Below are 16,007 nucleotides of genomic sequence, written 5' to 3' on the forward strand. Positions count from 1 at the left end.
CTGGAGTGTCCAGTCAGTGTGTCTGTATGAACCCCTCTCTCTCTCAGTGCAGTGTTAATGTACTGGAGTGTCCAGTCAGTGTGTCTGTATGAACCCCTCTCTCTCTCAGTGCAGTGTTAATGTACTGGATTGTCCAGTCAGTGTGTCTGTATGAACCCCTCTCTCTCTCAGTGCAGTGTTAATGTACTGGATTGTCCATTCAGTGTGTCTGTATGAACCCCTCTCTCTCTCAGTGCAGTGTTAATGTACTGGAGTGTCCAGTCAGTGTGTCTGTATGAACCCCTCTCTCTCTCAGTGCAGTGTTAATGTACTGGAGTGTCCAGTCAGTGTGTGTGTATTAACCCCTCTCTCTCTCAGTGCAGTGTTAATGTACTGGAGTGTCCAGTCAGTGTGTCTGTATTAACCCCTCTCTCTCAGTGCAGTGTTAATGTACTGGAGTGTCCAGTCAGTGTGTCTGTATGAACCCCTCTCTCTCTCAGTGCAGTGTTAATGTACTGGAGTGTCCAGTCAGTGTGTCTGTATGAACCCCTCTCTCTCTCAGTGCAGTGTTAATGTACTGGAGTGTCCAGTCAGTGTGTCTGTATTAACCCCTCTCTCTCTCAGTGCAGTGTTAATGTACTGGAGTGTCCAGTCAGTGTGTGTGTATTAACCCCTCTCTCTCTCAGTGCAGTGTTAATGTACTGGAGTGTCCGGTCAGTGTGTGTGTGTATTAACCCCTCTCTCTCTCAGTGCAGTGTTCATGTACTGGAGTGTCCAGTCAGTGTGTCTGTATGAACCCCTCTCTCTCAGTGCAGTGTTAATGTACTGGAGTGTCCAGTCAGTGTGTGTGTATTAACCTCTCTCTCTCAGTGCAGTGTTAATGTACTGGAGTGTCCAGTCAGTGTGTCTGTATTAACCCCTCTCTCTCAGTGCAGTGTTAATGTACTGGAGTGTCCGGTCAGTGTGTGTGTGTATTAACCCCTCTCTCTCTCTCTCTCAGGTGCCGTTCCACATGCACATTAACCTGGAGCTCCTGGAGTGTGTGTACCTGGTGTCAGCCATGCTGCTGGAGATCCCCTACATGGCCGCCCACGAGTTCGACGCCCGACGCCGCATGATCAGCAAGCAGTTCCACCACCAGCTGAGGGTGGGCGAGAGACAGCCGCTGCTGGGTACGTCCACCGCCCCTGCTGATGGCTTAATTGGAGTGGGGAGATGGGTAATTGGAGTGGGGAGATGGGTAATTGGAGTGGGGAGATGGGTAATTGGAGTGGGGAGATGGGTAATTGGAGTGGGGAGGGGGTTAATTGGAGCGGGGAGATGGGTAGTTGGAGTGGGGAGGGGGTTAATTGGAGCGGGGAGATGGTAAATTGAGCTGGCGGTGTGCCGGCCATCTTGTGGTTTGACCAGCGGGTAGCTCCTCTGCCAGCTGAGGGCGTTGGAGAGACAGCCGCTGCTGGGTACGCCCTCCGCTCCTGCTGATGGGTTAATTGGAGAGTGGAGATGGGTAATTGAGCTGGCGGTGCGTGGGTCACCGTGTGGTTTGACCAGTGGGTAGTTCCTCTGCCCTGCGCTCCTGCTGATGGGTTAATTGGAGAGTGGGGGAGGTGGTTAATTGGAGAGTGGGGGAGGTGGAGAGGGTTAATTGGAGAGTGGGGGAGGGGGAGGTGGTTAATTGGAGAGTGGGGGAGAGGGTTAATTGGAGAGTGGGGGAGATGGAAATTGTTAATTGGAGAGTGGGGGAGAGGGTTAATTGGAGAGTGGGGGAGATGGAGGTGGTTAATTGGAGAGTGGGGGAGAGGGTTAATTGGAGAGTGGGGGAGAGGGTTAATTGGAGAGTGGGGGAGAGGGTTAATTGGGGAGTGGGGGAGAGGGTTAATTGGGGAGTGGGGGAGAGGGTTAATTGGAGAGTGGGGGAGATGGAGGTGGTTAATTGGAGAGTGGGGGAGAGGGTTAATTGGAGAGTGGGGGAGAGGGTTAATTGGAGAGTGGGGGAGAGGGTTAATTGGAGAGTGGGGGAGAGGGTTAATTGGAGAGTGGGGGAGAGGGTTAATTGGAGAGTGGGGGAGATGGAGAGGGTTAAGTGGAGAGTGGGGGAGGGGGAGGTGGTTAATTGGAGAGTGGGGGAGGGGGAGGTGGTTAATTGGCGAGTGGGGGAGGGGGTTAATTGGCGAGTGGGGGAGGGGGAGGTGGTTAATTGGCGAGTGGGGGAGGGGGAGATGGTTAATTGGCGAGTGGGGGAGGGGGAGGTGGTTAATTGGCGAGTGGGGGAGATGGAGGTGGTTAATTGGCGAGTGGGGGAGGGGGTTAATTGGCGAGTGGGGGAGGGGGAGGTGGTTAATTGGCGAGTGGGGGAGGGGGAGGTGGTTAATTGGCGAGTGGGGGAGGGGGAGGTGGTTAATTGGCGAGTGGGGGAGGGGGAGGTGGTTAATTGGCGAGTGGGGGAGGGGGAGGTGGTTAATTGGCGAGTGGGGGAGATGGAGGTGGTTAATTGGCGAGTGGGGGAGGGGGTTAATTGGCGAGTGGGGGAGGGGGTTAATTGGCGAGTGGGGGAGGGGGAGGTGGTTAATTGGCGAGTGGGGGAGGGGGAGGGGGTTAATTGGCGAGTGGGGGAGGGGGTTAATTGGCGAGTGGGGGAGGGGGTTAATTGGCGAGTGGGGGAGGGGGAGGTGGTTAATTGGCGAGTGGGGAGGGGGAGGTGGTTAATTGGCGAGTGGGGGAGGGGGAGGTGGTTAATTGGCGAGTGGGGGAGATGGAGGTGGTTAATTGGCGAGTGGGGGAGATGGAGGTGGTTAATTGGCGAGTGGGGGAGGGGGAGGTGGTTAATTGGCGAGTGGGGGAGGGGGTTAATTGGCGAGTGGGGGAGGGGGAGGTGGTTAATTGGCGAGTGGGGGAGGGGGAGGGGGTTAATTGGCGAGTGGGGGAGGGGGTTAATTGGCGAGTGGGGGAGGGGGAGGTGGTTAATTGGCGAGTGGGGGAGGGGGAGGTGGTTAATTGGCGAGTGGGGGAGGGGGAGGTGGTTAATTGGCGAGTGGGGGAGATGGAGGTGGTTAATTGGCGAGTGGGGGAGATGGAGGTGGTTAATTGGCGAGTGGGGGAGGGGGTTAATTGGCGAGTGGGGGAGGGGGATGTGGTTAATTGGCGAGTGGGGGAGATGGAGGTGGTTAATTGGCGAGTGGGGGAGGGGGAGGTGGTTAATTGGCGAGTGGGGGAGATGGAGGTGGTTAATTGGCGAGTGGGGGAGGGGGTTAATTGGCGAGTGGGGGAGGGGGTTAATTGAGCTGGCAGTGTCGTGAGTTGGACCCTCCACACCACAGGTGTGCCGAGCGGCGATCGGGCCCGAGTCTCTGGCGCAGGTTGTCCCCCGTCGGGTCGGCTCCCGGGCTTGTGAACGTCGGGTGTTCAGAGGCGCGGGGTGCGCAGGTCACCAGTACCCATGGTGCCTCCTGTATTGATCCGTCAGGGTGATTGATTGATTGACTGTCCTCAGGTCTGCCCGAGAGCATGCGGGAGCACGTGGTGGCTCCTGTATTGATCCGTCAGGGTGATTGATTGATTGACTGTCCTCAGGTCCCCCCGAGAGCATGCGGGAGCACGTGGTGGCTCCTGTATTGATCCGTCAGGGTGATTGATTGATTGACTGTCCTCAGGTCCCCCCGAGAGCATGCGGGAGCACGTGGTGGCTCCTGTATTGATCCGTCAGGGTGATTGATTGATTGACTGTCCTCAGGTCCGCCCGAGAGCATGCGGGAGCACGTGGTGCCTCCTGTATTGATCCGTCAGGGTGATTGATTGATTGACTGTCCTCAGGTCCCCCCGAGAGCATGCGGGAGCACGTGGTGGCTCCTGTATTGATCCGTCAGGGTGATTGATTGATTGACTGTCCTCAGGTCCCCCCGAGAGCATGCGGGAGCACGTGGTGGCTCCTGTATTGATCCGTCAGGGTGATTGATTGATTGACTGTCCTCAGGTCCCCCCGAGAGCATGCGGGAGCACGTGGTGCCTCCTGTATTGATCCGTCAGGGTGATTGATTGATTGACTGTCCTCAGGTCTGCCCGAGAGCATGCGGGAGCACGTGGTGGCTCCTGTATTGATCCGTCAGGGTGATTGATTGATTGACTGTCCTCAGGTCCGCCCGAGAGCATGCGGGAGCACGTTGTCGCTGCGTCCAAGGCGATGAAGATGGGCGACTGGAGCACATGCCACGCCTTCATCATCAACGACAAGATGAACAGCAAAGTGTGGGACCTGTTCCCTGAGGCCCAGCGCGTCCGCGAGATGCTGGTCAGGTCAGTGACCCACCAGCTCCCAGTCCAGTCAGCCCAGTCCAGCCTGGAGAGTCTCAGACTGCTCTGTCAGTGTCAGTGGAGTCTGATTATAATCCCAGTTCAGAACTCATCCAGCTCCCAGTCCAGTCAGTCCAGTCCAGCCTGGAGAGTCTCAGACTGCTCTGTCAGTGTCAGTGGAGTCTGATTATAATCCCAGTTCAGAACTCATCCAGCTCCCAGTCCAGTCAGTCCAGTCCAGCCTGGAGAGTCTCAGACTGCTCTGTCAGTGCCAGTGGAGTCTGATTATAATCCCAGTTCAGAACTCATCCAGCTCCCAGTCCAGTCAGTCCAGTCCAGCCTGGAGAGTCTCAGACTGCTCTGTCAGTGTCAGTGGAGTCTGATTATAATCCCAGTTCAGAACTCATCCAGCTCCCAGTCCAGTCAGCCCAGTCCAGCCTGGAGAGTCTCAGACTGCTCTGTCAGTGTCAGTGGAGTCTGATTATAATCCCAGTTCAGAACTCATCCAGCTCCCAGTCCAGTCAGTCCAGTCCAGCCTGGAGAGTCTCAGACTGCTCTGTCAGTGTCAGTGGAGTCTGATTATAATCCCAGTTCAGAACTCATCCAGCTCCCAGTCCAGTCAGCCCAGTCCAGCCTGGAGAGTCTCAGACTGCTCTGTCAGTGGCAGTGGAGTCTGATTATAATCCCAGTTCAGAACTCATCCAGCTCCCAGTCCAGTCAGTCCAGTCCAGCCTGGAGAGTCTCAGACTGCTCTGTCAGTGTCAGTGGAGTCTGATTATAATCCCAGTTCAAAACTCATCCAGCTCCCAGTCCAGTCAGTCCAGTCCAGCCTGGAGAGTCTCAGACTGCTCTGTCAGTGTCAGTGGAGTCTGATTATAATCCCAGTTCAGAACTCATCCAGCTCCCAGTCCAGTCAGCCCAGTCCAGCCTGGAGAGTCTCAGACTGCTCTGTCAGTGTCAGTGGAGTCTGATTATAATCCCAGTTCAGAACTCATCCAGCTCCCAGTCCAGTCAGTCCAGTCCAGCCTGGAGAGTCTCAGACTGCTCTGTCAGTGTCAGTGGAGTCTGATTATAATCCCAGTGAAGAACTCATCCAGCTCCCAGTCCTGTCAGTCCAGTCCAGCCTGGAGAGTCTCAGACTGCTCTGTCAGTGTCAGTGGAGTCTGATTATAATCCCAGTTCAGAACTCATCCAGCTCCCAGTCCAGTCAGTCCAGTCCAGCCTGGAGAGTCTCAGACTGCTCTGTCAGTGTCAGTGGAGTCTGATTATAATCCCAGTTCAGAACTCATCCAGCTCCCAGTCCAGTCAGTCCAGTCCAGCCTGGAGAGTCTCAGACTGCTCTGTCAGTGTCAGTGGAGTCTGATTATAATCCCAGTTCAGAACTCATCCAGCTCCCAGTCCAGTCAGTCCAGTCCAGCCTGGAGAGTCTCAGACTGCTCTGTCAGTGTCAGTGGAGTCTGATTATAATCCCAGTTCAGAACTCATCCAGCTCCCAGTCCAGTCAGTCCAGTCCAGCCTGGAGAGTCTCAGACTGCTCTGTCAGTGCCAGTGGACTCTGATTAGAATCCCAGTTCAGAACCCATCCAGCTCCCAGTCCAGTCAGACCAGTCCAGCCTGGAGAGTCTCAGACTGCTCTGTCAGTGTCAGTGGAGTCTGATTCTAATCCCAGTTCAGAACTCATCCAGCTCCCAGTCCAGTCAGTCCAGTCCAGCCTGCAGAGTCTCAGACTGCTCTGTCAGTGTCAGTGGAGTCTGATTATAATCCCAGTCCAGAACTCATCCAGCTCCCAGTCCAGTCAGTCCAGTCCAGCCTGGAGAGTCTCAGACTGCTCTGTCAGTGTCAGTGGAGTCTGATTATAATCCCAGTTCAGAACTCATCCAGCTCCCAGTCAGTCCAGTCCAGCCTGGAGAGTCTCAGACTGCTCTGTCAGTGTCAGTGGAGTCTGATTAGAATCCCAGTTCAGAACTCATCCAGCTCCCAGTCCAGTCAGTCCAGTCCAGCCTGGAGAGTCTCAGACTGCTCTGTCAGTGCCAGTGGAGTCTGATTAGAATCCCAGGTCAGAACTCATCCAGCTCCCAGTCCAGTCAGTCCAGTCCAGCCTGGAGAGTCTCAGACTGCTCTGTCAGTGTCAGTGGAGTCTGATTAGAATCCCAGTTCAGAACTCATCCAGCTCCCAGTCCAGTCAGTCCAGTCAAGCCTGGAGAGTCTCAGACTGCTCTGTCAGTGTCAGTGGAGTCTGATTAGAATCCCAGTTCAGAACTCATCCAGCTCCCAGTCCAGTCAGACCAGTCCAGCCTGGAGAGTCTCAGACTGCTCTGTCAGTGTCAGTGGAGTCTGATTCTAATCCCAGTTCAGAACTCATCCAGCTCCCAGTCCAGTCAGTCCAGTCCAGCCTGGAGAGTCTCAGACTGCTCTGTCAGTGTCAGTGGAGTCTGATTCTAATCCCAGTTCAGAACTCATCCAGCTCCCAGTCCAGTCAGACCAGTCCAGCCTGGAGAGTCTCAGACTGCTCTGTCAGTGTCAGTGGAGTCTGATTATAATCCCAGTTCAGAACTCATCCAGCTCCCAGTCCAGTCAGTCCAGTCCAGCCTGGAGAGTCTCAGACTGCTCTGTCAGTGTCAGTGGAGTCTGATTATAATCCCAGTTCAGAACTCATCCAGCTCCCAGTCCAGTCAGTCCAGTCCAGCCTGGAGAGTCTCAGACTGCTCTGTCAGTGTCAGTGGAGTCTGATTATAATCCCAGTTCAGAACTCATCCAGCTCCCAGTCCAGTCAGTCCAGTCCAGCCTGGAGAGTCTCAGACTGCTCTGTCAGTGTCAGTGGAGTCTGATTATAATCCCAGTTCAGAACTCATCCAGCTCCCAGTCCAGTCAGTCCAGTCCAGCCTGGAGAGTCTCAGACTGCTCTGTCAGTGCCAGTGGAGTCTGATTATAATCCCAGTTCAGAACCCATCCAGCTCCCAGTCCAGTCAGCCCAGTCCAGCCTGGAGAGTCTCAGACTGCTCTGTCAGTGTCAGTGGAGTCTGATTATAATCCCAGTTCAGAACTCATCCAGCTCCCAGTCCAGTCAGTCCAGTCCAGCCTGGAGAGTCTCAGACTGCTCTGTCAGTGTCAGTGGAGTCTGATTATAATCCCAGTTCAGAACTCATCCAGCTCCCAGTCCAGTCAGTCCAGTCCAGCCTGGAGAGTCTCAGACTGCTCTGTCAGTGTCAGTGGAGTCTGATTATAATCCCAGTTCAGAACTCATCCAGCTCCCAGTCCAGTCAGTCCAGTCCAGCCTGGAGAGTCTCAGACTGCTCTGTCAGTGTCAGTGGAGTCTGATTATAATCCCAGTTCAGAACTCATCCAGCTCCCAGTCCAGTCAGTCCAGTCCAGCCTGGAGAGTCTCAGACTGCTCTGTCAGTGTCAGTGGAGTCTGATTAGAATCCCAGTTCAGAACTCATCCAGCTCCCAGTCCAGTCAGTCCAGTCCAGCCTGGAGAGTCTCAGACTGCTCTGTCAGTGCCAGTGGAGTCTGATGATAGTGTAATTAGTTGGTGACGAGCCCGGCTCCCAGTAGCTGTGATTGTGATGTGGTCCCAGTGAGTCTGCTGTCTCTGCCCTCGCAGGAAGATCCAGGAGGAGTCTCTGCGGACGTATCTCTTCACCTACAGCAGCGTGTACGACTCCATCAGGTGAGTGTCCGGCCGCGGCCGTCCTCCTCGTGCGGCGCGGGGTCCTGTTGCTCCCTGCGGTGGGTTGACTCCTCTTCCTCCTCCTCCTCCTCCTCCTCCAGCATGGAGACGCTGGCCCTGATGTTCGAGCTGGACCTGCCCATGGTGCACAGCATCATCAGCAAGATGATCATCAACGAGGAGCTCATGGTAATGTGGCAGTGGGCGTGCGTCCACGGGGGGTCACACACACACACACACTGAAGCCCTGTCCTCTCCGCAGGCCTCTCTGGACCAGTACACACACACACACCACCACACACACACACACTGAAGCCCTGTCCTCTCCGCAGGCCTCTCTGGACCAGTACACACACACACACACACCACACACACACACACACACTGAAGCCCTGTCCTCTCCGCAGGCCTCTCTGGACCAGTACACACACACACACCCACACACACACACACACTCTGAAGCCCTGTCCTCTCCGCAGGCCTCTCTGGACCAGCACACACACACACACACACACACTGAAGCCCTGTCCTCTCCGCAGGCCTCTCTGGACCAGACACACACACACACACACACACACTGAAGCCCTGTCCTCTCCGCAGGCCTCTCTGGACCAGCACACACACACACACACTCTGAAGCCCTGTCCTCTCCGCAGGCCTCTCTGGACCAGTACACACACACACACACTCTGAAGCCCTGTCCTCTCCGCAGGCCTCTCTGGACCAGTACACACACACACACACACACTCTGAAGCCCTGTCCTCTCCGCAGGCCTCTCTGGACCAGCACACACACACACACACACACACACTCTGAAGCCCTGTCCTCTCCGCAGGCCTCTCTGGACCAGCCCACGCAGACTGTGGTGATGCACCGCACAGAGCCCTCCTCCCTGCAGAACGTGGCCCTGCAGCTGGCCGAGAAGCTGGGCGGCCTGGTGGAGAACAACGAGAGGGTCTTCGACCTCAAGCAGGGCGTCTACGGGGGCTACTTCAACAGGGGTAAGAGCCGTCTCACTGCCTCACCTCCAGCACGGTACTGTCCCGTCCTGTCTGGACTGTCTCGTCCAGCTGTGTCCCGAGAAAAGTCAGGGTATCGACTTGTTCCACACCCCCACTCCTCTCTGTGTACAGTACTGTCTCCTGTCTCCAGCTGTGTCCTGAGAGAAGTCAGGGTATCGGCTTGTTCCACACCCCCACTCCTCTCTGTGTACAGTACTGTCTCCTGTCTCCAGCTGTGTCCTGAGAGAAGTCAGGGTATCGGCTTGTTCCACACCCCCACTCCTCTCTGTGTACAGTACTATCTCCTGTCCTGTCTGGACTGTCTCTCCAGCTGTGTCCCGAGAGTCAGGGTATCAGCTTGTTCTACACCCCCACCACCTTCTGTGTACAGTAGTGTCTCCTGTCCTGTCTGGACTGTCTCATCCAGCTGTGTCCTGAGAGAAGTCATCAGGTTGTTCCACACCCCCACCCCTCTCTGTGTACAATAGTGTCTCCTGTCCTGACTGGAGTGTCTCGTCCAGCTGTGTCCTGAGATAAGTCAGGGTATCAGCTTGTTCCACACTCCCACCCCTCTCTGTGTAACGTAGTGTCTCCATTCCTGACTGGAGGATCTTGTCCAGCTGTGTCTGGAGAGAAGCCAGGGTATCAGCTTGTTCCACACTCCCACCCCTCTCTGTGTACAGTAGTGTGTCCTGAGAGAAGTCGGGGTATCAGCTTCAACGACATGGCTGGGCAGCTTGTTCCACTCTCCCGCTGCTCTTTGTGTAAAGAACGGAGGGTGGTGGAGGTTCTCTGTGAAAACCAGCTAACACCATGACCCTCATCTCTCTCTCTCTCTCTCTTCCAGACCAGAAAGGAGGATACCAGCAGAAGCAGGGCTACCAGAGAGGTAAGTGCTGGAGCAGCTCTTTAAGTGTTCAATATTGTAGGTGTGGCAGCTGGACTCCAGGTGCACAGCAGTCCGATCCGCTCCAGGATCTACAGTCTCAAACACCAGTGCCACTGAAGTCTGGTTCACACTAGAACCAGTGCGATTGAACTGCTGGAGTACTGTAAAAACCTGTAGCGGATCAGACTGCTGCGCACTGGGGGTCTGACGGCACTGTCACTCCTGGAGCGGATAAGACCCCTGTCAGAAGGGTGGGTACCAGCAGAAACAGGGGTACCACCACCCTCTGTGTACAGTAGTGTCTCCTGTCCTGACTGGACTGTCTTGTCCAGCTGTGTCCTGAGAGAAGTCAGGGTATCAGCTTGTTCCACACTCCCACCCCTCTCTGTGTACTGTAGTGTCTCCTGTCTTGTCTGGAGTGTCTCATCCAGCTGTGTCCCGAGAGAAGTCAGGGTATCAGCTTCAACAACATGGCTGTGCAGCTTGTTCCACTCTCCCGCTGCTCTTTGTGTAAAGAACTGAAAAGGGGGGAGATTATCTGTGAAAACCAACTAACACCACCACCTCTGTCCTTCCAGACCAGAGAGGAGGATACCAGCAGAAGCAGGGCTACCAGAGAGGTAAGTGCTGGAGCAGCTCTTTAAGTGTTCAATATTGTAGGTGTGGCAGCTGGACTCCAGGTACACAGCAGTCCGATCCGCTCCAGGATCTACAGTGTCAAACACCAGTCCCACGGAAGTCCGGTTCACACTAGGATTGAACTGGTGGTGTACTGTAAAAACCTGGAGCGGATCAGACTGCTGCACACTGGGAGTCTGACTGACAGCACTGTCACACCTGGAGCGGATCAGACTGCTGCGCACTGGGAGTCTGACTGACAGCACTGTCACACCTGGAGCGGATCAGACTGCTGCGCACTGGGGGTCTGACTGACAGCACTGTCACACCTGGAGTGGATCAGACTGCTGCACACTGGGAGTCTGACTGACAGCACTGTCACACCTGGAGCGGATCAGACTGCTGCGCACTGGGAGTCTGACAGCACTGTCACACCTGGAGCGGATCAGACTGCTGCGCACTGGGAGTCTGACTGACTGCACTGTCACACCTGGAGCGGATCAGACTGCTGCGCACTGGGAGTCTGACAGCACTGTCACACCTGGAGCGGATCAGACTGCTGCGCACTGGGAGTCTGACAGCACTGTCACACCTGGAGCGGATCAGACTGCTGCGCACTGGGAGTCTGACTGACAGCAGTGTCACACCTGGAGCGGATCAGACTGCTGCGCACTGGGAGTCTGACAGCACTGTCACACCTGGAGCGGATCAGACTGCTGCACACTGGGAGTCTGACTGCACTGTCACACCTGGAGCGGATCAGACTGCTGCGCACTGGGAGCCTGACTGACAGCACTGTCACACCTGGAGCGGATCAGACTGCTGTTCACTGGGAGTCTGACTGACTGCACTGTCACACCTGGAGCGGATCAGACTGCTGCGCACTGGGAGTCTGACAGCACTGTCACACCTGGAGCGGATCAGACTGCTGCGCACTGGGAGTCTGACTGACAGCACTGTCACACCTGGAGCGGATCAGACTGCTGTCACTGGGAGTCTGACAGCACTGTCACACCTGGAGCGGATCAGACTGCTGCGCACTGGGAGTCTGACTGACAGCACTGTCACACCTGGAGCGGATCAGACTGCTGCGCACTGGGAGTCTGACAGCACTGTCACACCTGGAGCGGATCAGACTGCTGCGCACTGGGAGTCTGACAGCACTGTCACACCTGGAGCGGATCAGACTGCTGCGCACTGGGAGTCTGACAGCACTGTCACACCTGGAGCGGATCAGACTGCTGTGCACTGGGGGTCTGACAGCACTGTCACACCTGGAGCGGATCAGACTGCTGCGCACTGGGAGTCTGACTGACAGCACTGTCACACCTGGAGCGGATCAGACTGCTGCGCACTGGGAGTCTGACAGCACTGTCACACCTGGAGCGGATCAGACTGCTGCGCACTGGGAGTCTGACAGCACTGTCACACCTGGAGCGGATCAGACTGCTGCGCACTGGGAGTCTGACAGCACTGTCACACCTGGAGCGGATCAGACTGCTGCGCACTGGGAGTCTGACAGCACTGTCACACCTGGAGCGGTTCAGACTGCTGCGCACTGGGAGTCTGACAGCACTGTCACACCTGGAGCGGATCAGACTGCTGCACACTGGGAGTCTGACAGCACTGTCACACCTGGAGCGGATCAGACTGCTGCGCACTGGGAGTCTGACTGACAGCACTGTCACACCTGGAGCGGATCAGACTGCTGCGCACTGGGAGTCTGACAGCACTGTCACACCTGGAGCGGATCAGACTGCTGCGCACTGGGAGTCTGACTGCACTGTCACACCTGGAGCGGATCAGACTGCTGCGCACTGGGAGTCTGACAGCACTGTCACACCTGGAGCGGATCAGACTGCTGCGCACTGGGAGTCTGACAGCACTGTCACACCTGGAGCGGATCAGACTGCTGCGCACTGGGAGTCTGACTGACAGCACTGTCACACCTGGAGCGGATCAGACTGCTGCGCACTGGGAGTCTGACTGACAGCACTGTCACACCTGGAGCGGATCAGACTGCTGCGCACTGGGAGTCTGACTGACAGCACTGTCACACCTGGAGCGGATCAGACTGCTGCGCACTGGGAGTCTGACAGCACTGTCACACCTGGAGCGGATCAGACTGCTGCGCACTGGGAGTCTGACTGCACTGTCACACCTGGAGCGGATCAGACTGCTGCGCACTGGGAGTCTGACAGCACTGTCACATCTGGAGCGGATCAGACTGCTGCGCACTGGGAGTCTGACAGCACTGTCACACCTGGAGCGGATCAGACTGCTGCGCACTGGGAGTCTGACTGACAGCACTGTCACACCTGGAGCGGATCAGACTGCTGCACACTGGGAGTCTGACTGACAGCACTGTCACACCTGGAGCGGATCAGACTGCTGCGCACTGGGAGTCTGACAGCACTGTCACACCTGGAGCGGATCAGACTGCTGCGCACTGGGAGTCTGACAGCACTGTCACACCTGGAGTGGATCAGACTGCTGCGCACTGGGAGTCTGACTGACAGCACTGTCACACCTGGAGTGGATCAGACTGCTGCGCACTGGGAGTCTGACTGACAGCACTGTCACACCTGGAGCGGATCAGACTGCTGCGCACTGGGGGTCTGACAGCACTGTCACACCTGGAGCGGATCAGACTGCTGCGCACTGGGAGTCTGACAGCACTGTCACACCTGGAGCGGATCAGACTGCTGCGCACTGGGGGTCTGACAGCACTGTCACACCTGGAGCGGATCAGACTGCTGCGCACTGGGGGTCTGACAGCACTGTCACACCTGGAGCGGATCAGACTGCTGCGCACTGGGAGTCTGACAGCACTGTCACACCTGGAGCGGATCAGACTGCTGCGCACTGGGAGTCTGACAGCACTGTCACACCTGGAGCGGATCAGACTGCTGCGCACTGGGAGTCTGACAGCACTGTCACACCTGGAGCGGATCAGACTGCTGCGCACTGGGAGTCTGACAGCACTGTCACACCTGGAGCGGTTCAGACTGCTGCGCACTGGGAGTCTGACAGCACTGTCACACCTGGAGCGGATCAGACTGCTGCACACTGGGAGTCTGACAGCACTGTCACACCTGGAGCGGATCAGACTGCTGCGCACTGGGAGTCTGACTGACAGCACTGTCACACCTGGAGCGGATCAGACTGCTGCGCACTGGGAGTCTGACAGCACTGTCACACCTGGAGCGGATCAGACTGCTGCGCACTGGGAGTCTGACTGCACTGTCACACCTGGAGCGGATCAGACTGCTGCGCACTGGGAGTCTGACAGCACTGTCACACCTGGAGCGGATCAGACTGCTGCGCACTGGGAGTCTGACAGCACTGTCACACCTGGAGCGGATCAGACTGCTGCGCACTGGGAGTCTGACTGACAGCACTGTCACACCTGGAGCGGATCAGACTGCTGCACACTGGGAGTCTGACTGACAGCACTGTCACACCTGGAGTGGATCAGACTGCTGCGCACTGGGAGTCTGACTGACAGCACTGTCACACCTGGAGCGGATCAGACTGCTGCGCACTGGGGGTCTGACAGCACTGTCACACCTGGAGCGGATCAGACTGCTGCGCACTGGGAGTCTGACAGCACTGTCACACCTGGAGCGGATCAGACTGCTGCGCACTGGGGGTCTGACAGCACTGTCACACCTGGAGCGGATCAGACTGCTGCGCACTGGGGGTCTGACAGCACTGTCACACCTGGAGCGGATCAGACTGCTGCGCACTGGGAGTCTGACAGCACTGTCACACCTGGAGCGGATCAGACTGCTGTTCACTGGGAGTTTGAGAGTCTGGTTCCAGCCTGACTGTCTGCCTGTCTCTCTCTGTGCTTTACAGATCAGAAGGGTGGGTACCAGCAAAAACAGGGGTACCAGCGGGGCGGGTACCGTCAGAACCATAGCTGGTACTGACGGGCCTGAGCGACCAGGCCCAGAGACGCAGCGCCGACACTGTCCCCAGCCCCCTCCCACTGTAGAGAGAAAACCAATAAACACCCTTCACTGGCACAGCTCCGAGTCCTGGTGTCTGTGTGTGTGTCGGACTGGAGTGGGGGGTCTGTGTGTACAGTAGAGCCTCCTGTCCTGACTGGAGTGTCTCATCCAGCTGTGTCCTGAGAGAAGTCAGGGTATCAGCTTGTTCCACACCCCCACCCCTCTCTGTGTACAGTAGTTTCTCCTGTCCTGACTGGACTGTCTCATCCAGCTGTGTCCTGAGAGAAGTCAGGGTATCAGCTTGTTCCACACTCCTACCCCTCTCTGTGTACAGTAGTGTCTCCTGTCCTGACTGGACTGTCTCGTCCAGCTGTGTCCTGAGAGAAGTCAGGGTATCGGCTTGTTCCACACCCCCACCCCTCTCTGTGTACAGTTGTGTCTCCTGTCCTGACTGGAGTGTCTCATCCAGCTGTGTCCTGAGAGAAGTCAGGGTATCGGTTTGTTCCACACCCCCACCCCTCTCTGTGTACAGTAGTGTGTCCTGAGAGAAGTCAGGGTATCGGCTTTAACAACATGGCTGTGCAGCTTGTTCCACTCTCCCGCTGCTCTTTGTGTAAAGAACTGAAAAGTGGGTTCTGTGTGAAAACCAACTAACACCACCACCTCTGTCCTTCCAGATCAGAAAGGAGGATACCAGCAGAAGCAGGGCTACCAGAGAGGTAAGTGCTGGAGCAGCTCTTTAAGTGTTCAACATTGTAGGTGTGGCAGCTGGACTCCAGGTGCACAGCAGTCCGATCCGCTCCAGGATCTACAGTGTCAAACACCAGTCCCACAGAAGTCTGGTTCACACTAGGATTGAACTGCCGGTGTACTGTAAAAACCTGGAGCGGATCAGACTGCTGCACACTGGGGGTCTGACTGACAGCACTGTCACACCTGGAGCGGATCAGACTGCTGCACACTGGGAGTCTGACAGCACTGTCACTCCTGGAGTGGATCAGACTGCTGCGCACTGGGAGTCTGACAGCACTGTCACACCTGGAGTGGATCAGACTGCTGTTCACTGGGAGTCTGACTGACAGCACTGTCACACCTGGAGCGGATCAGACTGCTGCGCACTGGGAGTCTGACAGCACTGTCACACCTGGAGCGGATCAGACTGCTGCGCACTGGGAGTCTGACTGACAGCACTGTCACACCTGGAGCAGATCAGACTGCTGTTCACTGGGAGTCTGACAGCACTGTCACACCTGGAGCGGATCAGACTGCTGCGCACTGGGAGTCTGACTGACAGCACTGTCACACCTGGAGCGGATCAGACTGCTGTTCACTGGGAGTCTGACAGCACTGTCACACCTGGAGCGGATCAGACTGCTGCGCACTGGGGGTCTGACAGCACTGTCACACCTGGGGCGGATCAGACTGCTGCACACTGGGGGTCTGACTGCACTGTCACACCTGGAGCAGATCAGACTGCTGCACACTGGGAGTCTGACTGACAGCACTGTCACACCTGGAGCGGATCAGACTGCTGCGCACTGGGAGTCTGACTGACAGCACTGTCACACCTGGAGCGGATCAGACTGCTGTTCACTGGGAGTTTGAG

The 16,007-nt window shown here is 56.5% G+C and overlaps 2 protein-coding genes across 6 annotated transcripts in view; one reads left to right on the forward strand and one right to left on the reverse strand.

Annotated features, from left to right (window-relative positions):
• Window positions 1-16,007, reverse strand: part of LOC138238273 (cytosolic sulfotransferase 3-like) — a 271,472-nt gene that overhangs the window by 214,085 nt on the left and 41,380 nt on the right. The gene's annotated exons all lie outside the window — the stretch shown is intronic.
• The window catches only part of eif3c (eukaryotic translation initiation factor 3, subunit C), a 44,470-nt gene that overhangs the window by 28,243 nt on the left and 220 nt on the right, over window positions 1-16,007 (forward strand). Inside the window, exons 17-24 of one of the 5 annotated variants that reach the window (XM_069188397.1) lie at window positions 980-1,151; window positions 4,110-4,269; window positions 7,871-7,936; window positions 8,038-8,125; window positions 8,773-8,938; window positions 9,786-9,827; window positions 10,406-10,447; window positions 14,307-14,476. In XM_069188397.1, coding sequence (XP_069044498.1) covers window positions 980-1,151; window positions 4,110-4,269; window positions 7,871-7,936; window positions 8,038-8,125; window positions 8,773-8,938; window positions 9,786-9,827; window positions 10,406-10,447; window positions 14,307-14,380 — 810 coding nt within the window. In that variant the 3' untranslated portion in view covers window positions 14,381-14,476. Of the gene's footprint in view, window positions 1-979; window positions 1,152-4,109; window positions 4,270-7,870; window positions 7,937-8,037; window positions 8,126-8,415; window positions 8,533-8,772; window positions 8,939-9,785; window positions 9,828-10,405; window positions 10,448-14,306; window positions 14,477-15,078; window positions 15,121-16,007 lie in introns of those variants that run through there. The other 4 variants (XM_069188394.1, XM_069188396.1, XM_069188398.1 and 1 more) reach the window with 4 other exon arrangements.

This window comes from Lepisosteus oculatus, chromosome 4, assembly GCF_040954835.1.
Source record: "Lepisosteus oculatus isolate fLepOcu1 chromosome 4, fLepOcu1.hap2, whole genome shotgun sequence".
In the NCBI taxonomy this organism is placed as follows: Eukaryota; Metazoa; Chordata; class Actinopteri; order Semionotiformes; family Lepisosteidae; genus Lepisosteus; species Lepisosteus oculatus.